At 40.1% G+C, this 26,402-nt stretch overlaps 1 protein-coding gene across 2 annotated transcripts in view; it reads left to right on the top strand.

Moving 5' to 3' along the window:
- mcmdc2 (minichromosome maintenance domain containing 2) overlaps window positions 1–26,402 on the top strand; it is a 65,825-nt gene that overhangs the window by 2,671 nt on the left and 36,752 nt on the right. Inside the window, exons 2-8 of one of the 2 annotated variants that reach the window (XM_072571498.1) lie at window positions 5,980–6,110; window positions 7,551–7,610; window positions 11,029–11,224; window positions 18,188–18,310; window positions 19,604–19,711; window positions 22,810–22,938; window positions 24,531–24,768. In XM_072571498.1, coding sequence (XP_072427599.1) covers window positions 5,980–6,110; window positions 7,551–7,610; window positions 11,029–11,224; window positions 18,188–18,310; window positions 19,604–19,711; window positions 22,810–22,938; window positions 24,531–24,768 — 985 coding nt within the window. Of the gene's footprint in view, window positions 1–5,979; window positions 6,111–7,550; window positions 7,611–11,028; window positions 11,225–18,187; window positions 18,311–19,603; window positions 19,712–22,809; window positions 22,948–24,530; window positions 24,769–26,402 lie in introns of both variants that reach the window. The other variant, XM_072571497.1, reaches the window with a different exon arrangement.

The following is a 26,402-nucleotide window of genomic DNA, read 5'->3' as shown; positions in this document are numbered from 1 at the left end:
GACTTTAGAAAAGCCTTTGACAAGGTTCAACATGGTAGACCAAGTAGTAAAGTTAGATTACATGGGATTCAGGGTCAGTCTGCCAACTGGATACAAAATTGGTTTAACGGCAGGAAACATAGAGTGGTAGTGGAGGACTGGAGAGCAGTGAGCAGCGGTGTTCGACAGGGATCGGTACTGGGTGCACTTTTGTCTATCATTTATGTAAGATATTTAGATGAGAATATGGGAGGCGTGATTAGTAAGTTTGCAGATGACACCAAAATTGATGGTATAGTGGACGGTGAAGAAGTTTATCTAAGGTTACAAAGAGATCAACATTAATTGGGTCAATGGGCTGAGGAGTGTAGATAGAGTTTAATTTGGATAAATGTGAGGAATTGCATTTTAGTAAAACAAACAAGGCAGGAGTTACACAATTAATGATAGGACCCTGTGTAATATTAGAGAAAGGAGAGACATGGGGTTCAGGTACATAATTCCTTGAAATTTGTCTCACAAGTAGATGTTGTGCTTAAGAAGGCATTTAGCATGCTTCCCTTCATTGCTCAGACCTTGGGACAGCATGTTGAGGTTGTACAGGGCTTTGTTGAAGCCTCTTCTGGAATACTATGTACAGTTCTGGTCACCCAGCTATAGAATGATATTATTAAATTGGAGAGGGTTCAGAAAAGATTTACCAGGATGTTGCCGGGAATGAAGGGGTTGAGTTATAAAAATAGGCTGGGTATGTTGAGACTTTTTTCACTGGAGTGTGGGAGGATGAGGAGTGACCTTCTAGAGGTTTATAAAATCATGAGGGGCATAGGTAAAGTGAATGAGACAAAAAAACAACAAATGCTGGATTCCAAAATAGGCAGGAGGCTGGAAGAACACAGCAAGCCAGGCAGCATCAGGAGTTGGAGAATCTTGAAGAAGGGTTAACCTGAAATTTTGACTTCTCCACCTCCTGATGCTGCCTGGCTTGCTGTGTTCTTCCAGCCAGGAGACAGTGATGCTGGAGATCAGAGTTGAGAGTGTGTTGCTGAAAAAGCACAGCAGGTCAGGCAGCATCTGAGTAGCAGGAAAATCGATGTTTTGGGCTGGAGCCCTTCATCAGGATTCCTGATAAAGAGCTCCGGCCCAAAACATCGATTTTCCTGCTCCTCGGATGCTGTCTGACCTGTTGTGCTTTTCCAGCAACACACTCTCAACTGTGTTCTTCCATTGTCCTGCCTGTCTATTATAGATAAGGTGAATAGCAAGGGTCAATTCCCTCAGGTGGGGGTATTCAAAACTAGAGGGGATATTTTTAAGGGAGAGGAGAAAATTCTAAAAATGGACATGAAAGACAACTTTTTTTTACACAGAGTGGTTCATGTATGGAATGAACTGCTAGAGGAAGTTTTGGATGCAAGTACAGTTACAACGTTTAAAAGATATTTGGAAAAGTACAGGTAGACAATCCTTTATCCAAAAACCAAAAAGAGCCAAAGTCTGAAGGTTTTTTTGGGAAACTTTTTTCTCATTAACAAGGTTGTTTGGCATGCAAACTGTTAACCCAAGTCCACACCCACTTGATGCGTGTCACTCAGATGCAACGTGCGGGAGCATGGCCTAGCACTAGCTGGCCTCAATTCTCTCTCAAGGCCCTTTTTACTTACATTAGGTCTATTATTCGGAAAGATTTTTTAAAATTTCACCATCAAACTGCCAATTATTCTGAAATTCGAAAAATTCTGAATTCCGAAAACCAATTGGTCCCAAGCATTTCGGATAAAGGATTGTGCACCTGTATATGAATAGGAAAGGTTTGGAGAGATATGGGCCAAATGCAGGCAAGTGGAACTAGTTTAGTTTGGAAACATGATCGACATGGACTATTTGCACTGAAGGATCTGTTTCAATTCTGTATGACTCTATATTTTCTAGGATAACATTTAAATAATAGACTTTGAGTGGTAGTTTGCAGCATTCGAGCTGGTGCCCAGCTCGGGTTTAAATATGGTGTTCATAGTGTCAATGCTTGAAGGTCCATGCACTAGCATGTGGCCTATGTGGCCACATGATTCAATGAGAAGGCACTTCGGAACCGAGTTGCGTAATTAATGAGATGTGCAACATAAGGTCGCTATGGTCCCTGGAGAGAAACCGTCCATGAAACTCCCGAAAATGACACTGCCAAAATACCAGAAGTTCCAGGTCAGTGATTTTCCATCAGAACTAAAGAGGAATAGAAATGTAAGAGATTCTATGGCAATGAAAGGTTGAGAACAGGAAGAGCAAGGAGGTCTGTGATAAGATGGATGCCAGAATACCTTTGGTAACAAAGGATCTCATGATTGGTCAGGCAAACAGAGTGGCATTTGATATGATGCAAAAGCAAAGGTTATGGTCAAATGAGGTGCGAATTGTACAAAAATCATCCGGTTGCAATGTGGAGAGATTATGTAAGATCATTATTTAAGAAAGGCTGCAAGGAATTATAGACTGGTGAGCCTTACGTCACTAGTTGGTAAGTTGTTGGATGGGATTCTGAGGGACAGCATTTACATGCATTTGGAAAGGCAAGGACATGACTTTGTCTATGGGAACTTGTTTCTCAGTAACTTGATTGAGGTTTTTTGAAGAGGTCGCAAAAGATTAATAATACAGATTCAGGACCCATGGGGATGGCCTCAACCGCGACCTTGGGTTCATGTCACACTACAGGTGATCCCACTAAACTACACAGACACAGAAACACACCCCCCCACACACACACACACACCCCCACACACACACTCACACACAAACACTCACACTCATAGACACACACTCCTACAGACCCATATGCTCACGCAGACCCTCTCTCATACTCAACCTCTCTCTCATTCACTTACACATGCACTCACACACGCACCCTCTCACAGACTTATACCCCTTTATACTCACACTCACACATACACATACACTTTTGTGGGGTGATTCTGTTTCGCCGAGCTGGAAATTTGTGTTGCAGACGTTTCATCCCCTGTCTAGGTGACATCCACAGTGCTTGGGAGCCTCCTGTGAAGCGCTTCAGTGATGTTTCCTCCGGCATTTATAGTGGTTTGAATCTGCCGCTTCCAGTTGTCAGTTCCACATTCAACAACCAAATATATGAACAAATCAACGGCACACCCATGGGCTCACCCATCTCTGGACTCATAGCAGAAGCGGTAATACAAAGATTAGAACAGTCTTACCGCAAACTCAACCCAAACTCTGGGTCAGATATGTGGATGACACCATTGTAATCATTAAAACCACAGAAATAGAGAACACATACACCGGATCATCAACGCCACACTCACAGGAATCTGATTCACTAGAGAGGAAGAAAAGGACAACTAACTCCCATTCCTAGACGTGATGGTACAGAGAACACCTAATGGAGAATTCACCACAAAGGTATACAGGAAAGCCGCACACACAGACCAAGTCCTGAACTACGGAAGCAACCACCCCAACACACACAAAAGAAGTTGCATCAAGACACTATTCAAAAGGGCCACAACACACTGCAGTACACCAGAACTGCAAAAAGAGGAAGAAGAACACCTATACAATGTATTCGCCAAAAACGGATACCCGTGCAATTTCATCAACAGATGCCTAAGGGAAAGACAGCGGAACGAGGACATACCGCAACCCAAAGGACTAGCCATACTACCATACATCAAGAGCATTTATGAACTGACAGCCAGACTACTGCGACCACTAGGACTCATAACAGCACACAAACCAACAGCCACTCTCAGACAACAACTCACCAGAACGAAGGACCCGATACCCAGCATGAGCAAAACCAATGTAGTGTACAAAATCCCATGCAAGGACTGCACAAAACATACATATTACAAACAGGAAGACAGTTAACGATCCGCATCCATGAACACCAACTAACCACAAAATGACATGACCAGCTATCCTTAGTAGCCACACACGCAGATGACAAGCAACATGAATTCGACTGGGACAACACTACTATTGTAGGACAAGCCAAACAGAGAACAGCCAGGGAATTCCTAGAGACATGGCACTCATCCACAGATTCAATCAATAAGCACATCAACCTGGACCCAATATACCGACCACTGCAACGGACAGCTGGAACTGACAACCGGAAGCGGCAGATTCAAACCACTATAAATGCCAGAGGAAACATCACAGAAACGCTTCACAGGAGGCTCCCAAGCACTGAGGCTGTCACCTAGACAGGGGACGAAACGTCTGCAACACAAATTCCCAGCTCGGTGAACAGAACCACAACAACTAGCACCTGAGTTACAAATCTTCTCACAAACCTTTTGTGGGGTGAATTTGTACTTGCAGAATTACATTTTATTTTGCTCAAAAACTGCATGAATCCCATGTAAGATTCTGTAAATCCCTTTTTTAGAAATAGAATCAGTCTGAACATTGGGGCACAGACAGCCTCACACAGACCACTTTGCACCTTCAATGCATTATCTGGGCCAACATCATGAGGGGCATGGATAGGGTAAATAGAGAAGGTCTTTTCCCTGGGAGAGTCCAGAACTAGAGGGCATAGGTTTAAGGTGAGAGGGGAATGAAGTAAAAGGAATCTAAGGGGCAACTTTTTCACACAGGAGGTGGTGCATATATGGGATGAGCCGCCAAAAGAAATGGTGGAGGCTGGTACAATTGAAACATTTAAAAGGCATCTGGATGGGTATACGAATAGGAAGGGTTTAGAGGGATATGGACCAAGTGCTGGAAAATGGGACTAGATTGGGTTGGGACACCTGGGTCAGCATGGACGAGTTGGACCAAAGGGCCTGTTTCCGTGCTGTACGTCTCTATGACTAAATGGTGCCTATTGTTAAAGTTCACTTGAGAATGTAACTTTAAAAAAGTTCTGGAATTTACATACAAAAGAACTGAAACCAACATAGCCATTCTAAAAGATGAGAGACTTAATAAACAATCCAGGTCTTTTTCAATATATAATTTCAGTTGCATCACACTGTAAACTTTTGCTATAAATTCTGTGTCTTACGACCTTATACTCCACAACCATCTGATGAAGGAGCAGTGCTCCGAAAGCTAATGCTTCCAAATAAACCTGTTGGACTATAACCTGGTGTTGTGTGATTTTTAACTTTGTACACCACAGTCCAACACTGACACCTCCAAATAATGTTAAAGAGTAATTTGTTAAATTTGGGGCTGGTTGGTTGAAAGGTGAGGAAAAGTGGAACCCAGTTGTGGTCCTGGGATGGAGGAGAAGGAATGAAAGCAGAGCTGTGTAGTGTGGATTGAATACTATCCACCACACTGGGTGGGAATCCTCAGTTCAGGTAAAAGGAACAAATGCTGAAATGAACACAGGGAATGCTGGAGAAATACAACAGATCTGGCAGCATCTGTGGAGGGAGAAACAGAGTTAATGATTTGAGTTTGGTTTGATTTCTTCTCTACTAACAATTGATAAAGGAGAACCGATGTACATAATATACTTAAATTTTCAGAAGGCTTTTGATAAACTCTCCCACAGGAGTTTGGTTGCAAAGATTAGTTCCCATCCCATGTGATTTAATGTAATGGCATGAATTAATAAATACAAAAAAACCCCAAAAAGAAGAGAATAAGAGTAAGTGGATAATTCTCACATTGGCAGATTCTGAATAGTGGGTTACAACAAGGATCAGTACATGGGTCCCAGTTTTTCACAATATATGTCAATGATTTGGAGATGAAGACCAAATATAAAATTTCCAAATTTGCAGGTGATACAAAGCCAAGTGGGGAATATGTATTGTAAGGAAGATGTAAAGAGGCTTCAGGAGGATTTGGACAATCTTAGTGAATGGGCAAGGTTAGGGCAGATGGAATATAAAGTAGAAGAATGTAAGGCTATCCACTTTGGTAGGTGAGACAGATGTGTAGAGTATTTCTTAAATGGTAATAGGTTGGAAATATATTTACATTTGGTCTAAAATATATTTATTCCAGATTCCAAACAGTGTCTTGCTGTTTATCGCTTCATTATTTGTGTGAATCCAGCTGACTTGACAGAGTTGGATGCAAGGCTTGGTAACTGTGTTCTTCATCAGCCTATAAGAGCTGCACATTTGTTTCAGTCTGTGAGTAAAAAAGAAAAATCCTGAATGGTTTGAACACATGATATTAATAGCATTCCCAAAATACTAAATAATCAAGAGGCCAATTGAAGGGGGCAGGAAGGACATAAAACACAATAACTATCACTAGAGAAAAGGTGCCAGGGAAACCGGTAGTCCTCTGTAGCTGATGCATTACGTCCTAGTGGGGTGCACTAAGAATTTTAAGATCTTCTAAGAATTTTGTGAAGTGCCAGAGTATTGGAAATCTGCTATAGTAAAACCCTTATTCAGAAAAGGAGGGAGATGAAAAAGGTAACTATAATTGGGAACATGTTAAATAGTCTCTTAGAAAAGGATTTAAAAGAAATATTTAATAATGCAGAGTCAGTATGGCTTCATGAAGAGGAACTCACACCTGCCAAATTTATAATAGCTATTTGAGGAGTTAACAAGCAGGATAGATAAAGGGGAACCAGGTGAAGTAATATATCTTAAAAGTCATTTGGTAGGTACTGCACACAAGGCTATTTAGTGAAAGCCCATGGTATTGGGGATAGTATAGTAGCATAGATAGAGAATAGGTTAACTAATAGAAGTCTAATAATTGGGAGAAAGGGTGCATTTTGAGGGTAGCACCTGTGGAGTTGTGGCCACAGGGATCACTGCTAAGGCTACAATTATTTACATTATGTATTGATTATGGAAGTAAACTTCGTAAAATCTGTAAAGACCTGCAGAAAGATACAGTACAGAGGGTTTTGGGAATCCTCATCCATGAATCAAGGAAAAATTAAGATCCAAGATCAGAGGCTAGTAGGGAAGGCAAATAGAATGTTGGCCTTTATTTCAAAGAGGATAGAGTATAAGAGTAGGGAAGTTTTACTAAATCTATACAAGGCACTAGTCAGGCCAATAACAGGAATGCTGTGAATAATTTTGGGCCCCTTATGTAAGGAAAGATATACTGGCATTGGAGCCGGTTCACTGGATTGATACCAGTATGGTGGGAGTGTCATGTAAGGAGAGGTGGAGTAGCTTGGGCCTGTACTCATTGGCATTTAGAAAAATGAAAGAAGACCTTACTGAAGCATATAAGGTTTTTAGGGGACTTGACACAGTAAGTGTGGAAACGTTGTTCCCCTTGTGAGAGTCCTGGACCAGATAGCATATTCTCAAAATAAGGGATCACACATTTAAGACAGAGATGAGTAGGAGTTCTAGTAGAGTGGAGTGAATCTGTGGAATTCTTTACTGCAGTGAGCTGTCAAAGTTGGGTCTTTAAGAATATTCAAGGCTGTAACGGACAAGTTTCTAATCATTTAAGGAATCAAAGATTATTGAGATAAAGCAGGAAAGTGAATTTGAGGATTGTCAGATCAGCCCTGACCTCATTGAATGGCAGAGCAGACCCAATAGGCTGAATGGCCTACTTTTACACCTCCATCTTTTATTATCTTTCAGATTTGCTTTACATCTATCAAGACATTATCGTTAATTCAACAGTTAGAAACAGAAAACCAGGTAAATAATTGCCTCTAATATAGATTAAGTATAATCTAGTCTAATGAGCTGTTTGTATCATAGGTCTTCTTCACACATAGAATGCACAGAATACAGAGGAACCTCGATTATCTGAATATCAATTATCCAAATATTGGATTATCTGAAGGAGATCTGGAGGCCCCGATAGAAACATTACATCAAAGAGCTCTTTCAACCCTGATTGCATCTTTTGTTTACAATGATTAAAAACGATCTCGGCTCACTGAAAAGCTGCTGACAAACAGTCCTGGACATCAGTGGGAACCCAGGTAGCATTTCCAAATGACCGACCTCCTGCCCACTCTCCCTCTCCCCACACACTTTCCCTGGAGATCCACACAGGGGTGAACCCTAAACTCCCACTTCCTCAGATAATCTCTCTAACATCGTCACGTACAGGGCAGAGGTGGAACTTGTCAAAAAGTTGTGTCTGTCTGTGTGTGTGTGCGCTATTTGGAGACTTACCCCACAAAGGGCAGCAGCAGTCTGACTGTTGGTGTCCACTCCGGCTGCTCTGGGGGCAGGGGAGGGGGGCTGACGGGAGTTGGGGGCAGACGAGGGCAGTGTTGGACATGATTGGGGTGGATGGGGGGGGCGGGTGGGACTGCGTTGGGGGCGAATGGGGTTAGGGGGCAGTGTTGGACCAGGTTGGGGACGGGTTGGCTGGGGGTGGTGTTGGACGGGGTTGGCAGTTGGCGGGGAGCAGTGTCAGACGGGGTTGAGGGAGGGAGGGTAATGGTATTGGACAGGATTGGGGGAGTGCGAGGAATGGTTTTGGACAGGGTTGGGGGTGTGCAGGAGGGTGGTGTTGGACGGGGTTGGGGGCAGGCAGGGGGACTATATTGGGGGTGTTGAGGGTGGGTGGGGAACCGTGTTGGGGTTTGGGGGGGCAGTGTTGGGGGCAGGCGGCAGTGTTAGGGGTGGGCGTGGGATGGTATTGAGGGTGTTGGGGGCGGTGTTGGGGTTTGGGGGCAGGTGGGGGCAGGGCTCGCGCGCGGTGTGCTGCTGCCTCGTCTCTTGAATGGGGAGCAAACATAACAGAAAACTCTGAGCCCCAAAGGAAAGGCATTGAATCGATTAACCGAATAATCAGTTATCCAAATGAAATAGTGCCTGCCCATCTCGTTCGGATAATCGAGGTTCATCTGTATATTCTCTGAGGTCTAACTTACTTCTCAATTCATAATTTCAACACATTAACTCCTTTGATTCTGCAGGATTCAATCAAATAAATGTATCAAGGATTAACTGGTCTTATGTATTTTCAACTCTAAAAAGTAATACTGAAACAAGAATTAATATAATGTAGTATTTAAGAAGATGCCAATTAATTTGATTACCGTTTGTAATTATATAAGTGGTTAAGACAATTTTAAGACAATTTTAAACAGAAAGAAAATAGAAAAAAGTTTAAATTCTTAAATGTGCTTGTCCTTTCATTCCTCTTTTTCATTTGCATCTTTCTCATTATTTCTGCCTTCATATTCTTTGTTCTGTTTTAAAGTTAAGTACCTTTTTGTCTATGTAATGACTTCTTTTGCAAGTTAATGTCACAGATTAGGATTAGATGTTCGGTTAATCTTTCTGTTCCTTCTCCCCCCAGGTATGCATCCTTTGAGAGCAACTCAAGTCATAAAATCATCATCGTAGAGATTTACAGCACAGAAAGTGCCCTTCAGACCATTGAACCATACTCGTCAAACATGAACAGCTAACTATTCTAATCCCATTTTCCAGCACTTTGCCCATCACCTTGTATGCCTTGGCATTGCAAGTGCATGTCTAAATACTACTTAAAATGTTATGAGGCTTTCTGCTTCTACTACCCTTACTGGCAGCAAGTTTTAGATTCCCACCACCCTCTGGGTAAAAAAAATGTTACTTCACATTCTCCCTAAACTTCTACCCCTTACCTTAAAACAATGCCTCCTGGTCCATCAAGTGGGAAAAAAAAAATTCCTATCCACCATATCTATTCTTCTCATAATTTTATAGACCTCCATCATGTGCCCTCTCAATCTCCTCTGCTGTAAGGAAAGAAAACCCAGTCTGTCTAATCTCTCTTCATTATTGAAATTCTCCAGCACATCTGGTAAATCTCCTCTGCATTCTCTTCAGTGCTACCACATTCCTTCAATGATGCAAATTCTAGAACTTTACAGAGTACTACATCTGTGGCCTAACCAACATTTTCCATCGTACCTCCCTGCTCTTAAACTCTATGCCCAAGCTAATAAAGGCAGTTTCTTAACCATTTTATCCACTTATCCTGATACCTTAAGGGATCGGTGTATATATACACCAAGCTGCCTCTGATCCTTAGTGCCTCCCAGGGTCCTGCTATTCCATATGTATTCCCTTGCCTTGCTTGTCCTGCCCAAGTGCATAGTCACACATTTCTATGTTTTTAAAATGTAAAACACTTCCACAAAGGATGAATTCCATGAACATGTCTTAAACGAGGTTTGGCATCACGCTGAAATTGCTTTGCAGCAATGCACATGTGGCAGTGTACAAAGATTTTGTGCACCATTGGATTTCTCTTATGTTTTTCAACTGGAGATTATGGCATTATTTTCTATGTTTCTAGATTGAATTATTTTTTCTTTAACCAAAACATTAAACTGAAAAAATTCAGAAATGTAAAAGAAAAACTGAAAGTAAAGATTTATCTGCAGTGCTAATTGCTGCAGGCTTTGCTTCATATGGATTACAATTCCATAAAATGCTATTCTTAGTACTGCAATAGAAATAAATACTATTTAATTTATTAAGGAAGTAAATGCTGACAGTAGAATTCAGTAAGAAGAGAATGCCACTTAGCTTACCCACCTTTATTTCTGTGTTTAAGATAAGATGATCTATGGAGAACTGATTTTCATTCCCTCTTCATGTAAGAACGATGTATTTATTTAAATTATCACACATTACAAAGTGTGCCAAAATGGTTCACACAATGAATTACTTTGAATGCAATATTTCTGTTACTAAGGCAAAATACAGTCCATTTGTACATAGCATAAGCAATCAAAAAAGTAATTGGACAAATGAGTTACGATGATGTTTGTTGAGGGAAGAATGTTGTTTAAGACTCAGGAAAATTTTTCATTCTTCTCGAATGGTGACTTGGGATCTTCAATGTCCATGTCAATTTCAGGAGCAAGCAGTTACTGTCCTGGCTTAAAATCGCAATTGAAGGACTGCACCTCCAACAATACACTGCTCCCTCAATACTGCTCTTAGGTGTCGCTTGCACTATGTACTCAAATCCTTATGGCTAAGAGCCAATAATGCTACTAACTAAGCCATATTGACATAAACTGAAATCTATTGTCACTGATAGACCAAATTCTTAAACAAGACTCTTCCACTGATAACCTACTTTTATATTTTCAAGGTTATTGTTGTGTTAAAGCTGACACATTTACCTCCACTACCAAATTACTCACTTAACCTCTGCCAGTTCCCTCGTGGGTACCAGCTGTTGAGATACTATAAGGTAGAAGGAGTAGTGATTGCAATGACAACTGTAACAAAATACACTCAAGGTGCAAGATTCCTTTGTTCTGAATCAAGCTGCCCATTTTCAACAGGTAAAACAAAGACAAATTTATTTTAAGCCAAGCTCATGTTTTGTATCAATTTTTAATACCATTTTATTCCTTTACCATATAATAGCAGTTCAGTTTAAGTTGAAATTTGTATCTGGAAGTATTCTAATTAAATACTGTATTTACAATGAGATGAATAATTGATAACTATTTTGTAAACTGTTTACAAAGTCATTACTCAAAGAGTTTTATTCATTTTGGAAATCTTCTTTCTCTTCCTCATTTTTAAGTTTTGTTTCCTTCCGTAATATGATCAGAAATTTCTTAAGGCATCAGGAAGTTTAGCAGCTGCTACAGGAGAGCTGGTGAGAGTTTTATTCCTGATGAAGGGCTTTTGCCCGAAACGTCGATTTCGCTGCTCGTTGGATGCTGCCTGAACTGCTGTGCTCTTCCAGCACCACTAATCCAGTATTTGCTTTCCAGCATCTGCAGTTATTGTTTTTACCTCTTCGAGGGAAGGTCCACCACATCATAAACCAATTAGGCAATGGCAAGACTACCAGGAGACTTCCCCAGGAATTAGATGATTGGGGATGCAGGTCCCTCTTGGAGGGAGCTGCTGATGAATCAGAGGATAATAGCTCCTACATTGGCATGTCATCAAAGAGGCCATGGCTGCTGCTGGATGTACACCCACTCAGGGTCCAAGGATCACAGAGTGAACCAGGAGAAAGGGAAGTGATGACGTGGAGAAGTAGGTTTCCTTGGTTAGGGCCTTGTGTAGTCTCAACAGCACCCCCTGCTAGAAGTCTCATACTTTGATCAGATACTGATTGCCTTGGATCGAGAGATCCTTGCATATCCTTCCCTAAGATTACAAGCTGTCTGCAGGGGAACAGCTATAGTTCATGCCACATAGTAACATGCTAGTTTTCCACTGGGTTAATCTCAGTAGATGTGGGCTAAGACCTTTTAATGGCCATTACTTTGGTGGGAAAATTGACCGTGGGTGTTCCTTTACTTAAGTCGGCGTCTAATTAGGTGCCCTTCCTGCCTCCCAAATTTCTACCATAGAGTGCAGATGATTTACCCCACATTTTTTAAGTGAGGAGAACATTTCAATTGCCTGTTACTTTTAGCTTATATCATTATCTAGTAAATCCCTAAAAACTAAAGAACTTACTTGCAAACAACCAATCTCCATATTCTCTTCAAAGTCATTGGATGTGTTGTCACCTCCCACATCCATTCCCATCTATTCTGGAATTATCTTAAAACACATAAAGGTAGATAAATCCCCACGACCTAATCAAATGTATTCCAGGACATCGTGGGAAGCCATGGAAAAAATTGTGTGGCCCCTCGCAGAGATATTTGTATCATCAGCCATGGGTGAAGTGCTGGAAGACTAGAGAGAGGCTAATGTTGTGCCATTATTTAAGAAAGGCTGTAAGGAAAAGCCAAAGAATTATAGACTGTTGAGCCTAATGTCAGTGATGGGTAAGTTGTTAGAAAGGATTCTGAGAGACAGGATCTACATGTATTTCAAAAGGCAAGGCAGATTAGGGATAGACAGCTTGGCTTTGTGCATGGGAAATCACGTCTCAAAATTTGATTAAGTTTTTTGAATAGATAACCAAGAAGACCGATGAAGGCAGAGCGGTAAATTGTCTACATAGACTGTAGCAAGGTTTTCGACAAGGTTGTGCATGGTATATTGGTTAGTAAGTTTAGGTCACATGGGATCTAGGGAGAGCTAGCCAATTGGATACAAAATTGCCTTGATTGTAGGCAGAAAGTGGTGGTAGACTGGAGGTCTGTGACCAAGCGGTGATGCTGTTGTTTCGCATTTATGTAAGCGATTTAGATGAGAATATAGAAGGCATGGTTAGTAAGTTTGTGGATGACACCAAAATTGGTGATATAGTGGACGGTAAAGAAGGTTATCTAAGATTACAATGGGATCTTGATCAACTGAACCAGTGGGCTGAGGAATGACAGATGGAGTTTAATTCAGATAAATGCAAGTTGCATTTTGGTAAAGAAACCAGGGTAGGAGTTACGCAGTTAATGATAAGACACTGGTGAGTATTGTCAAATAGAGAGACCCAAGGGTGCAGGTTTGTAGTTCCTTGAAAGTGGCATCACAGGTAGATAGAGTGATGAAGAAGACATTTGACATGCTTGTTGCATCAGTCAGAGCACTGAGTACAGGAGTTTCAACATCATGCCATGGCTGTACAAGACATTGGTAAGGCCACATTTGGAATACTGCATACAATTGTCATTGAGGCAAAAGTGGGTATTGCAGATGCTGGAGATTAGAATCAAGATTAGGGTAGTGCTGGAAATGCACAGCAGGTCAGGCAACATCCGGGGAGCAGGAAAATCAAGGTTTCGGGCCAAAGCCCTTCATCAGGAATGTTCTCATCACCTGCTATTGTAAGGATATTATTAAACTGGAAAGCATGCAAAAAAATTCACAAGGTTGTTTCCCAGGTTAGAAGGTTTGAGTCAGAAGGACAGGCTGGATAAGCTGGGACTATTTTCTCTGGAGCATAAGTGGCTGAGGGGCGATCTTACAGAAGTTTATCAAATCATGATGGGCATAGATAAGGTGAATAGTCAGGGTCTTTTTCCCAGGGTAAGGTAGTCCAAATGTAGAGGGTATAGGTTTTAGGTGAGGAGGTAACATTTAAAAGGGACTGGAGGGGCAATTTTTCACAGAGAGTGGTGCGGATATGGAACAAGCTGAAGAGGAAATGGTAGAGGCCATTTCCCCTTCCCCCACCTCACCCTAGTTCTAAACTTCCAGCTCAGCACTGTCCCCATGACTTGTCCGGACTTGTCCTACCTGCCTATCTCCTTTTCCACCTATCCACGCTTCAGGCTCACTGCCTTTATTCCTGATGAAGGTCTTTTGTCCGAAACATCGATTTCGAAGCTCCTTGGATGCTGCCTGAACTGCTGTGCTCTTCCAGCACCACTAATCCAGAATGGTAGAGGCCAGTACAATTGCAACATTTACTTGAATAGGAAAGGTTTAGAGAGACATGAGCCAAATGCAGGCAAATGGAACTAGTTCAGTTTAGGAAACCTGGTTGGCGTGGATGAGTTGGGCCTAAGAGCCTCTATGAACTCTAATAACTTACAATGACGTCTTGTCCTGCTCCTACATCATTACCTCAGGTATCTCCTAAGAATCTATCCTTGATAACTTCCTGTTGTTTATCAAAACGTTGTCCCTTAATCACAATATCTGATGGCAAGTGTTTGTTTTCATGTGCATGTTTTTGACAGCACCTAACTTTACTTCACCATCAACTCTCTCAACTTGTTCACTGCTGTTAAGTTAATGGATTGCTCATCCAATGTCAAGTATTGAGGAGCAGACAATTCCTCCAATTAACTATTAGAAGACTGAAACCATTGTTCACAATTCCCACTCCAAAATTCATTTCCCATTCTAATTCTATCCCTCTCCTTGACAATTATCTAAAATCAAGCCAGTCTGTTTGCAATTTTGGTGCCACATTGATCCTGAATTGAGCTTTCAATCTCATATTCATTTCAACACTAAGATGGCCTGTTTCCTCCCAGTAAAATCACTCAACTTCATCTTATTTCAGTTAAATTGCTGTTGAAACCCTCATCCATGTCTTTATTATCTTTAGCCATGACTTTCCAATGCATTCTTTACTGTTCTCCCATGTTCTACCTCCTATGTAATCAGGGTCACCCAAAACTCTAATACCTGTGTCTTAACCCATAGCAGGGCCTATCATTCCATGTGCTTGCTAACTCACTGTCTGTCAATCAAGCAACATCTTGACTTGAAAATTTTCAAGTCCTTCTATGGTCTTTACTGCCCTATTTTTGTCACCATCCCTAACCTAGGAACCCTCAAATATATCTTGCTGCCTACCCAGTTAAAATTGTTTCATCATAGTGCCATAATGTTAAAGGTTTAGATGGAGAGGAATTTCTTAAGTGCGTACAAGACAATTTTCTGATTCAGTATGTGGATGTACCTACTAGAGAAAGTGCAAAACATGACCTACTCTTGGGAACTAAGGCAGGGCAGGTGACTGAGGTGTCAGTGGGGGAGCACTTTGGGGCCAGCGACCATAATTCTATTCGTTTTTAAATCGTGATGGAAAATGATAGACCAGATCTAAAAGTTGAAGTTCTAACTTGGAGAAAGGCCAATTTTGACAGTATAAGGCAAGAACTTTTGAAAGCTGATTGGAGAAGATGTCCACAGGTAAAGGGATGGCTGGAAAATGGGAAGCCTTCAGAAATGAGATAACAAGAATCCAGAGAAAGTATATTCCTGTCAGGGTGAAAGGGAAAGCTGGTAGGTATAGGGAATGCTGGATGGCTAAAGAAATTGAGGGTTTGATTAAGAAAAAGGAGGAAGCATATGTCAGGTATAGACAGGATAGATCGAGTGAATCCTTAGAAGAGTATAAAGGAAGTAGGAGTAAACTTAAGAGGGAAATCAGGAGGGCAAAAAGGGGACATGAGATAGTGTTGGCAAATAGAATTAAGGAGAATCCAAAGGGGCTTTACAAATATATTAAGCACAAAAGGGTAACTAGGGAGAGAATAGGGCCCCTCAAAGATCAGCAAGGCGGCCTTTGTGTGGAGCCACACAAAATGGGGGAAGATACTAAATGAATATTTTGCATCAGTATTTACTGTGGAAAAGGATATGGAAGATATAGACTGTAGGGAAATAGATGGTGACATCTTGCAAAATGTCCAGATTACAGAGGAGGAAGTGCTGGATGTCTTGAAATGGTTAAAGGTGGATAAATCCCCAGGACCTGATCAGGTGCACCCGAGAACTCTGTGGGAAGCTAGAGAAGTGATTGCTGGGCCTCTTGCTGAGATATTTGTATCATCGATAGTCACAGGTGAGGTGCCGGAAGACTGGAGGTTGGCAAACGTGGTGCCACTGTTTAAGAAGGGCAGTAAAGACAAGCCAGGGAACTATAGACCAGTGAGCCTGACCTCGGTGGTGGGCAAGTTGTTGGAGGGAATCCTGAGGGACAGGATGTACATGTATTTGGAAAGGCAAGGACTGATTCGGGATAGTCAACATGGCTTTGTGCGTGGGAAATCATGTCTCACAAACTTGATTGAGGTTTTTGAAGAAGTAACAAAGAAGATTGATGAGGGCAGAGCAGTAGATGTGATCTATATGGACTTCAGTAAGGCTTTTGACAAGGTTCCCCATGGGAAACTGATTAGCAAGATTAGATCTCATGGAATAAAGGGAGAACTAGCCATTTGGATAAAGAACTGGCTCATAGGTGGAAGACAGAGGTTGGTGGTGGAAGGTTGCTTTTCAGACTGGAGGCCTGTGACCAGTGGAGTGCCACAAGGATCGGTGCTGGGTCCTCTACTTTTTGTCATTTACATAAATGATTTGGATATGAGCATAAGAGATACAGTTAGTAAGTTTGCAGATGACACCAAAATTGGAGGTGTAGTGGACAGTGAAGAGGGTTACCTCAGATTACAACAGGATCTGGTCCACTTGGGCTAATGGGCTGAGAAGTGGCAGACGGAGTTTAATTCAGATAAATGCGAGGTACTGCACTTTGGGAAAGCAAATCTTAGCAGGACTTATATACTTAATGGTAAGGTCCTAGGGAGTGTTACTGAACAAAGAGACCTTGGAGTGCAGGTTCATAGCTCCTTGAAAGTGGAGTCACAGGTAGATAGGATAGTGAAGGTGGCGTTTGGTATGCTTCCCTTTATTGGTCAGAGTATTGAGTACAGGAGTTGGGAGGTCATGTTGTGGCTGTATAGGACATTGATTAAGCCACTGTTGGAATATTGCATGCAATTCTGGTCTCCTTCCAATCGGAAAGATGTTGTGAAACTTGAAAGGGTTCAGAAAAGACTTACAAGGATGTTGCCAGAGTTGGACGATTTGAGCTATAGGGAGAGGCTGAACAGGCGGGGGCTGTTTTCCCTGGAGCGTCGGAGGCTGAGGGGTGACCTTATTGAGGTTTACAAAATTATAAGGGGCATGGATAGGATAAATAGACAAAGTCTTTTCCCTGGGATCGGAGAGTCCAGAACTAGAGGGCATAGGTTTAGGGTGAGAGGGGAAAGATATAAAAGAGACCTAAGGGGCAATTTTTTCACGCAGAGGGTGGTACATGTATGGAATGAGCTGCCAGAGGATGTGGTGGAGGCTGGTACAATTGCAACATTTAAGAGGCATTTGGATGGGTATATGAATAGGAAGGGTTTGGAGGGATATGGGCCAGGTGCTGGCAGGTGGGACTAGATTGGGTTGGGATATCTGGTCGGCATGGACAGGTTAGACTGAAGGGTCTGTTTCCATGCTGTACATCTCTATGACTCTATGACTCTATTGCTGGTTGTGCCTTAAATCACCTGGGCCCCAACCTCTAGAATTCCTTTCATACATCTCTCCCTCTCCTCTACCCCACTTTCCTCCTTTGACATACTTATTAAAGTCACCCATTTGGTTATCTCATAATGTATTATAATGTTCCAATGAAGTGTCTTAAGTACTTCATTTTGTTAAAGGTGATTTATAAATATACGTTACACAGATCACATTGGCAGAATATCCCAGTTACTTTATTTTTAAATCGTCCCTGTTTAAATGCAGCCAAATGCCGCATATAAAAAATGATCAGTTAATCTGTTTAAGTGGTTGCGGTTCATGGATAAGTATTAGCCAGTACTTTCTGATGCTGATATAAATGCTACTGCTGAGACAAGTTGACATTTGGTTGTATGTAAGATTGAGGTCAGAATGTATCATGTGAAGAGTTTTGGGTCCACATATTACAACCTTATCATCACGCATCGTGCATTAGTGCATCACTTTAGTTCTCACCGCACTTGGAAAGATACTTGCATATTAATTTTTATGTTACATTATTACAGCATTATATATTTTATCTTGTTATATATTACATCTTGTTAAATATTTAATATCATTCCCTATACCAGGCTTTGAGTACATTCGAGTGCATACTGTAGGTGCTACAGAATCAGCAACTGTGCGAAATGACTTCACATGCACTTTGTGTAACTCTGCACTCAAGGAAGACGTGAAATTTAGAGTGCTAGGTGGTATGTGTATAATTTCTTACATTCACAGCTTAATTCCTTATATTCTAAATTTAATTATACATGAAATAGTTATGTTTGGCACACTTTGGTGAGAGACAATTCTAAAACAGCAGCAAAATAACTTTTATAAGTTTGGAGGTAGAATAGCTCAGGATTGAAGAACAGAATCTGCAATAAACTTAATACATGGTGGAAATAAAAAATATTGAGCTTTTGTCATAAAATTCTGATATTGGTTGATATGTTTTGTTTATATTATTAGTAATACTAGTCAGTTTGTTTGTGTATGAACAACAATTAAATTATTTGGATATTACATAAGGATGTCAAATGATGCAAGTTTGAAACATATTCTCTCACTGGCTTAATTGATTAAATAAATGATTGGTTGATCCATACAAGCCAAGAAAGATGTCATTGTTCTGTGCCATTTGCTGAATGTTCTTATTGTAATCTGAATGTTAATATGTGCATTACAATTAACTTTGGTAATTCAAAAGTTACAGAGGAGAAAGTAGGCCAACATTCTTACTCTGCATTGCTAATCAGAGACACATTTAGTGTGGAGAAAGAGGATGGAAAGGATTCTCAGATGCCAGCCACCTATCTCTAAAGCCCTGTAATCCCTCAGTCCATGTGACACCTCACAGACATGGTCTCAAATAAATGGAATCCTGACCTTCTTTTCCCTGCTTATCTTTTCATTTGGATGGGTTCCTGGACTATTGAAACAATAGCATAGCACTGCCTTGAAGGAGAAAGCAAGTGAAACATTTTATTAAACCTTCCTATATGTTTTGTTTTAAGAATATGTAAGTTTTTGTTATCCAAGTTGTTTCTCCTTCTTACCACCATCCACTTTATCATTCTGTTTGTATCATTTTTGGCAAAAACAAATATAATCTGTATGCTTAACCATATCTAGTACTCACCTTGGATTTGTGCATCGCACAGTCGTTGAATCAGAAGTTGAATTCTGGGCTGAGTAGAACAGAAACATAGCAACATAGAAAGTAGGAGCAGAAGTAAGTCATTCAGCCCTTTGAGCCTGCTCACAATTCAATATGATTGTGACTAATCATCTAACTCAGGACCCTGGTCTCACTTTCTCTCAATACTTTTATCCTTTTAGCCCCAACAACTGTATGTAACTCCTTCTTGAAAACATTTAATGTTGTAGTGTGACAGAGAATTCCACTGGCTGACCAATCTTTATGAAGAATTTTCTCCTCATTTACAATACAACAATATTTGATAAAATATTACTTTTGTTTTAATATGTATTTTCAAAAGACAAACAGCTTGTTGAAATAATTGATGCAGCTGCCCTTGATGTCATAAAAGGAAATCAAGTCAACAGATCATGCTCTCGATACCAGTCGTTCACTGTGTTCTTAAGGGGTGAGTTGCTTTTATTGTAACATCAGTTAAATGTTTTGTCATGACAACTTATTGGAATGGCAAATAGTATTTCATGTTAGTAATCTTAAATAATTTAATGTGTAATTTTTCTGTCACTGGTAAATGTTTGATTTTAGTCAGCAGTCTCCTAAAGTAGCACTATTTCATTCAAATTGGAATGTTAACCTTTGGTGCTTAGTTCCTGTTTGTTGTATTATGATCCTAGCTGATGGTAGTACTGGACAAGTCAGGTCCCAAGTCAAATCTGGCTTGATAGATAACATGTTTAATTTTTGAGTTAATTACTGTTGTTAGTCACTGAAAAAAATGAAGGTAGGTTTTCCCCAATAAATTCACAGAATTGTTTGGTCAGTGAATCATTAAGGGAATGAGGGGAAATTAAATGTTCCATTGCTTTTTGAAATCAATCCGTACATTATGTATTATACTGTTATACATTATGCACTCATTAAGAGAAGGCAATGTTAGAGTGGTACTGGAAAAGCACAGCAGGTCAGGCAGCTTCCAAGGAGCAGGAAAGTCAATGGCCTAGTGGATTATTACTGATTGTTAATCCAGAGACCCCAAATAATGTTCTGGGGATCCAGGTTTGAATCCTGCCATGGCAATGAAAATCTGGAATTAAGAGTCAAATGATGAGCATGAATCTATTGTCGATTGTCAGACGAAACCCATCTGGTTTATTGATGTACATTAGGGAAGGAAAACTGCTAATCTTACCTGGTCTGGCGTACATGTGAATCTAGACCAATAGCAATGTGGTTGACTCATGAGAATGGGCAATAAATGCTGGCCTACCTAGTGATGCCCTCATCTCATTAATGAATTTAAAAAATTGTGCTGGACATGCTGTTCAGCCATCAAACACGTGATGTGTCTTTTCATGATTTTTCAGGGACATAAAACATCTTTAGTTACTCCCATGATGACACTATTGTTTATTCTGCTGCAGCCTTTCATTCTTGGTTGGGTATCAGAAGGATATTGCTTTAACATAGTTACCACACAGGTGCAAGACTGTATCACTAGTCAAAGCCTGGCTCAGTTGTACATGCTCTGAGCCATTTTTATAACGAAAGAAGCTTCCAGGGAACCAGTCGGAGCTCTAGCTTGTACTTGTATTCACATATACAAATAGTTAAGGAACATGTTAAAGTTATCTGTAAAATACCACTTCAAAAACAGTGTTTAAACCTAGTCATCTTTGGCATTGTAGAAGGTAACAATATATGCATGAGGAAATGACTGACCTTGACCTGCAAGTGGAAAGGTACTGCTGAGGTCTTGGAAATTTCATAGGCTCACAGTTAGTCAACTTCATGTGTTCAGTTGGAGTTTGAATACTGAAAATACCAAATGCAGATAAATTGTATTCTAAAGTGAAATTGTGGGAATACTTTTCCAAATGGTGATGCAACAAACTATTCCTATTCAAAGTAGTAGTAAAGTGCTAGGTTTACCAGGATGCTGCCTGGAAAAGAGGGTATGAGCTATAAGGAGAGGCTGGACAAACTAGGGTTGTTTTCTGGAGTGGCGAAGCTAAGGGGGAGACCTGATAGAAGTTCATAAAATTATGAGAGCCGTAGATAGCATTGACAGTCAGAATCGTTTTCTCAGAGTTGAAATGTAAGGGGGGAGAAGTTCAATGGAGATGTGAGGGGTAAGTTTTTTTTATACAGAATGATAGGTGAAATGCGCTGCCAGGGGTAGTGGTGAAGGTAGATATTATAGGGGTGTTTTAGGGGCTTTTAGATAGATACATGAATAAGCAAGGAATGGAGGGATATGGACCATGGGCAGGCAGAAGAGATTCATTTAATTTGAGGACATTTTTGGCACAATATCATGGGCTGAAAGGCGCGTTCCTGTGCTATACTGTTCCATGTTCTAAATGAAGTGAATCTTGCTGTAGAATGCAGTTTCTTACTACACTTGTAGACAGCTGTTTGCTGGCTGCTAACCATTCACTCACAATAATGGTTTAACAGACATAAACGTAGGACTTTGTGGCATAAACCGATTTAATGCACAGGAAGCTAACTTTGCTTTGGGAGAATCAGAATCAGTGATTTTGACATAGCGTTTACGCTGTCCAAATGAACTACACCTGTGTGAAATGCAGCATCAACCCCTCATGGGACACTCCGCTTTCGCTGCATTTCCTCCAAAAGTACCTAGAAAGCAGCAACTGGAAAAAAGCTACTTATCCCTTAAGGTGATAGCAACATCCTGCTGGTGAGCCTGAAAGTTCTGTTTGATAAAAACGAGACCAATCTTGAGCAATTTCACAAGATTAGCCAATCAAATATTTTATGAACAGAAATGAAAATGTACTCTTGTGTGCAGATTATCATTTAGTCAGGCATTAGCAAATAACATCATTATGGTTTGTCGGTGTTCCTTTTTTGTATTGGCTGTCCACAATTTTCTGCCCATTAAAACAACTTATAGATAGGGAACTTTTATGTATGGTTGCCAGTCTAAGTATTGGTAGCTTTGATATTACAATGATGCATACATTGAGTTACAATGTCTTCACAGCATTTTTAAGTCTGAAAACATAATATCTCATAAAATGGTAAAATACAACGTATATGGGATCAAAGACATTCAAAATCTTCATTTTACATCTTGCCATTTTAAGTTGTCTTGAAGAAACCAGAATGGTGTCAAAGGGCTAGAAATTATTGCCAGCAATGTTATGGTTCAAATACTTTCTAAGGTTAACCCTCCATTAATAAGCAAAAAGAAATTTGATATGAACTTGGTAAAAATAAAATATTGGCAGTAATTTTTAAGCTTCAGACTTCCAGGGGTAATGTAATAGAGAAAGTCAAATATATTTGACTGATTTAGATGAGATGTTTCTTTTGTATACCCAACAGTCCAGCTCACAATTGCAAGATATTCATCCTATGGATACCTGACAGAGTAAATAAAGGTTTCAAAAGCAATCTTATGTCATTAGGTCAGTTTGGACTACTGAACTAAAAATATCTATTTTGATATGTTTAACATAACCAATATAAAACTATAAGGAAATTATGTTGGAAACTTGGAATACTTTTTTTTTAAAGATGAGCTTCCTAACAGAATGAAAATGGGCAATAGATACTATGTAATAGGAATTCCAGCTCATATATACAGTGGTTCGCAACTGCAATTATGTATGGAAGCAAATAGCATACAGCCATGGTTTACAAATGGTAAGATCTGTATTAATTTGCAATATTTAACAAGAAACCCAACCGACAGTGATTTTAGAATATAGAATAGTTCAATGTAGTGTTGAGCCTTTTTGAGTTCAGTTGATAAATTTGATGTAGCCTATGTTCCTTCAAAGTGATAAAAGGCAAATGAATAAAGAATCGCTTTTTAATGTTATTAAATACAAATAGTAGTAGAGTCTTGAATATTACTGAAAAGAAATACATTTTGCATTAATCAGGATAAGATTGGTTGATTGTATCAAATAGCATTTGCAAATTGCAAATAGTTATTTGTACGAAGCAATGTACTGACCTTACCCAACTAGACCATTCTTACAAAACTTGCAACACATTGTCCAATATTAGATGTGGTTTTGCAAATGGGCAGTATTTGTTGGATAATCCTGAGTGTGCAAAGAATTACAATGATAATTAATGTTAGATTTTCAGTTAGACTTGCACTTTTCTCAGGGCACTGCCATAACTAATCAGTGTCAACTTGGTTTAAAATTTAGCCTGTCAATCATTATTAATGGGTGCTTTCTCCATAGCAATGCCTCTGCCAGAGTCCACTTGTCAACTAATCAACATGCTGCTCTCATTCAGTATAAATGTTGGATTTTTCCTTGAATTGGTATTCTTGTGAATTGTCCTGATGAGTGCAAGATGAAGCGCTTTGATAAAGTATGTTTTTTTTTCATAAATGCTATGCTTGAAATTTTGAGATATATTTCTAGTGATCTTATTATGTCGCAAACTTTGTGAACAACTGTTTATAACAGATGCTCACAAGAACCAGATTTCAAACCTTCCATCAACTGTCACCTTGTGGAAGATAGAGATTTATAGTCAAAACATATGCATCTACCTCTGACATACCTCTTCGTGATCAGTTAGTTTTCCTCTCTTTCAAGGGCACTAGACGCTCTCCTTTGCATTGCTGGGCTGTTCATCATTAATATTTGAACTGTTACAGGGACTATCAGCTAGCTTTTTCAACATGGGAGATATTGCAGCTAGTTCAACATGCACACCTGTACTTCTGTGCTAATGTGATGAAGATTTTTGATACCCCCAACTCATGGACTGTGGCCAGTTATATCATCTCAGTTGTATCTCTATTAATGCTGAGCTAAGATCAGCTAATGTCACAATTAAAAGATTGAATTGGGGTCTCTTTGGTGTGTATGCCTCAGCTACTCTTTGAAGTATCTCACTAAGACTGTGAATGCATTGAACTGTTAAAGATTGAAAGAACTGAACAGTATTTTTCTAACTTTACAATCTTTGCATTTTGATGGTGCTTAATGGTACTTGTTCTGTAGCTTTATGACTCACTAGCATGACATTATCTCTCCAGTTCATCTAATCACCAGTCTTCTGTTTTGTGCTGCACTTCTAGCAATGATTTACTGCCCAAAGGTACACAATAGCAGTGCAAAAGTACATTATTAAGATAGCACTAAAGCTAATCAGTCTGTTTTAAGCTAACTTGAAATGTTTCAAATTGTACATGAAATCGATATAATCAAAATTTGCTGAACCTGTTAAAGTAGTAAAACTAATTACCTTTCATGGTTCCTTTAAAGATTCACCCTTCATCAGTGACAACTTCAAATACCTACTTTCTATCACTTCAACTTCACCTTGGAGATTCACAGCTGTTCTGGCCGATATCTTTGCTGCCCAGATTGTCCCCCCCGGCACTTACAACATTCTGAAACTCAGCCTGCTACTGAGTCTGGTTCAGACCCGCAAAAATGACAAGCAGACACTGGAATACTTAGACCTTTTAGTTGTTACAAGTGATCCAGTAACAGTGGACAGGTGCTATTTTATGTTATTTAACTTTGTGTATAATTTTTATATGGCAATAGGAAGAACAATATCTAGCAGATTTCTCACATAGAAGTTGTATTGAATATTTGTATATCTCAAGGTTTATGGACGATCAATATTAACATTAGGGATGTTTTTTTTCTACAAATCAGTAGCAATTAATATCCTATCCTTATGTGTGTCATGGTTCAATTCAGAATTCTGCAACCTTGAAAAGAGGGGCATCCCTTTCCCAATTATTTCATAATCATATGTAGCAATCAGGGTGGCATGGTGGCTCAGTGGTTAGCACTGCTGCCTCACAGCGTCAGGGATCCTGATTTGATTCCAACTTTGGGCGACTGTCTGTGTGGACACTCTCCCCGTGTCTGCGTGGGTTTCCTCCGGGTGCTCTGGTTTCCTCCCACAGTCCAAAGATGTGCAGATCAGGTGAATTGACCATGGGAAATGGGTCTGGGTGGGTCTTCGGAGGGTCGGTGTGCATTTGTTGGGCCAAAGGGCCTGTTTCCACACTCTAGGGAATCTAATCTGATCCAGAACTTCCGATGACATTCATATTCTTATAGAACTCAAGAAACGTTACCTCCTTTCTTAATTAAAGTTTCAGATGGTAATTAAATGATTTTGTTAACCAAAATATTGTAATTTTGTTTCTGGTTCTTTTTATTGAGAGTATAAGTTCCTGGTTGTTATGAAATATACAGATCTTCCTTTGGGATAGAGTCCTCAGCATTGAGACAGATCCTTCAAACCACCTGCCTTGGCAACTGTGGCTTGTCTCTGAATTTTTTTTCCTGGGTCAGCTAGCCTGTGTGTAGGCTATAACCCCCACTCCATATAATAAAAATTCTACTTTCCCTGCTTTAAAACAAGTGGACCAAGCCAGGAATTTTTCTGACTCCTGCTACCTGTCTCAAGAAGAAAAATCCAGGTCAATGTCTCAAGGTACCAGGTTGTTGACTTCCTCAGCTACTTCTAACCACACCTGCTTGGTTGGAAAAGTCATTCTGTTCTTCCTGCCCTTCAGAAAGCTCACATCACTGCAGCACCTCAATTCCCACAGCTGGACATCTAAGTAAGGGTCAGAGAGCCAGGATGCAATATTCCCAGGTCACGTTGTCATCACTGTGTTTGCTGCAGCCTCAAAAATCCAAGTGCTATTGAGCCCTTATAACCAATGGCATGGCTTCTTTAATTAGAAATTCATCCCTTGGCAGAATGGATGAATCATCCCATCTCCCCTATTATTGGCCAGGATTCTACAAGATTCTACTCATTATTCTAGAAAGCTGCCTTGAATGCTAGTCCATGAACTCCTCCAATCTGCTTTTCATCAATCTGGCTTGAGCTATTTATACAATGATTGCATTATCTTTATTTCATAACCCTGTATTTGTACTCTGTGGAACATACTAACTACGATTAGGGTCCATAAATTACTCCAAATAATGTGTTATGGTTTGACATTTCTTAGCTCTGCCTATGCTGTACTATACTCTGACTTTTCTGGGCTAAGATTCTTCATCATTAGAGTCTGCTTATCTGTTCTAAAAATCAAATATCCCGAATTTTTGGTTTGCACACTTGTACATGTTGTAACCATGTCCCGGTAACGTTTGCTA

This window comes from Chiloscyllium punctatum, chromosome 5 (assembly GCF_047496795.1).
Source record: "Chiloscyllium punctatum isolate Juve2018m chromosome 5, sChiPun1.3, whole genome shotgun sequence".
Lineage (NCBI taxonomy): Eukaryota > Metazoa > Chordata > Chondrichthyes > Orectolobiformes > Hemiscylliidae > Chiloscyllium > Chiloscyllium punctatum.
Note: the sequence above shows the minus strand (reverse complement) of the source record. Positions and strands in the feature narration are given on the sequence as shown.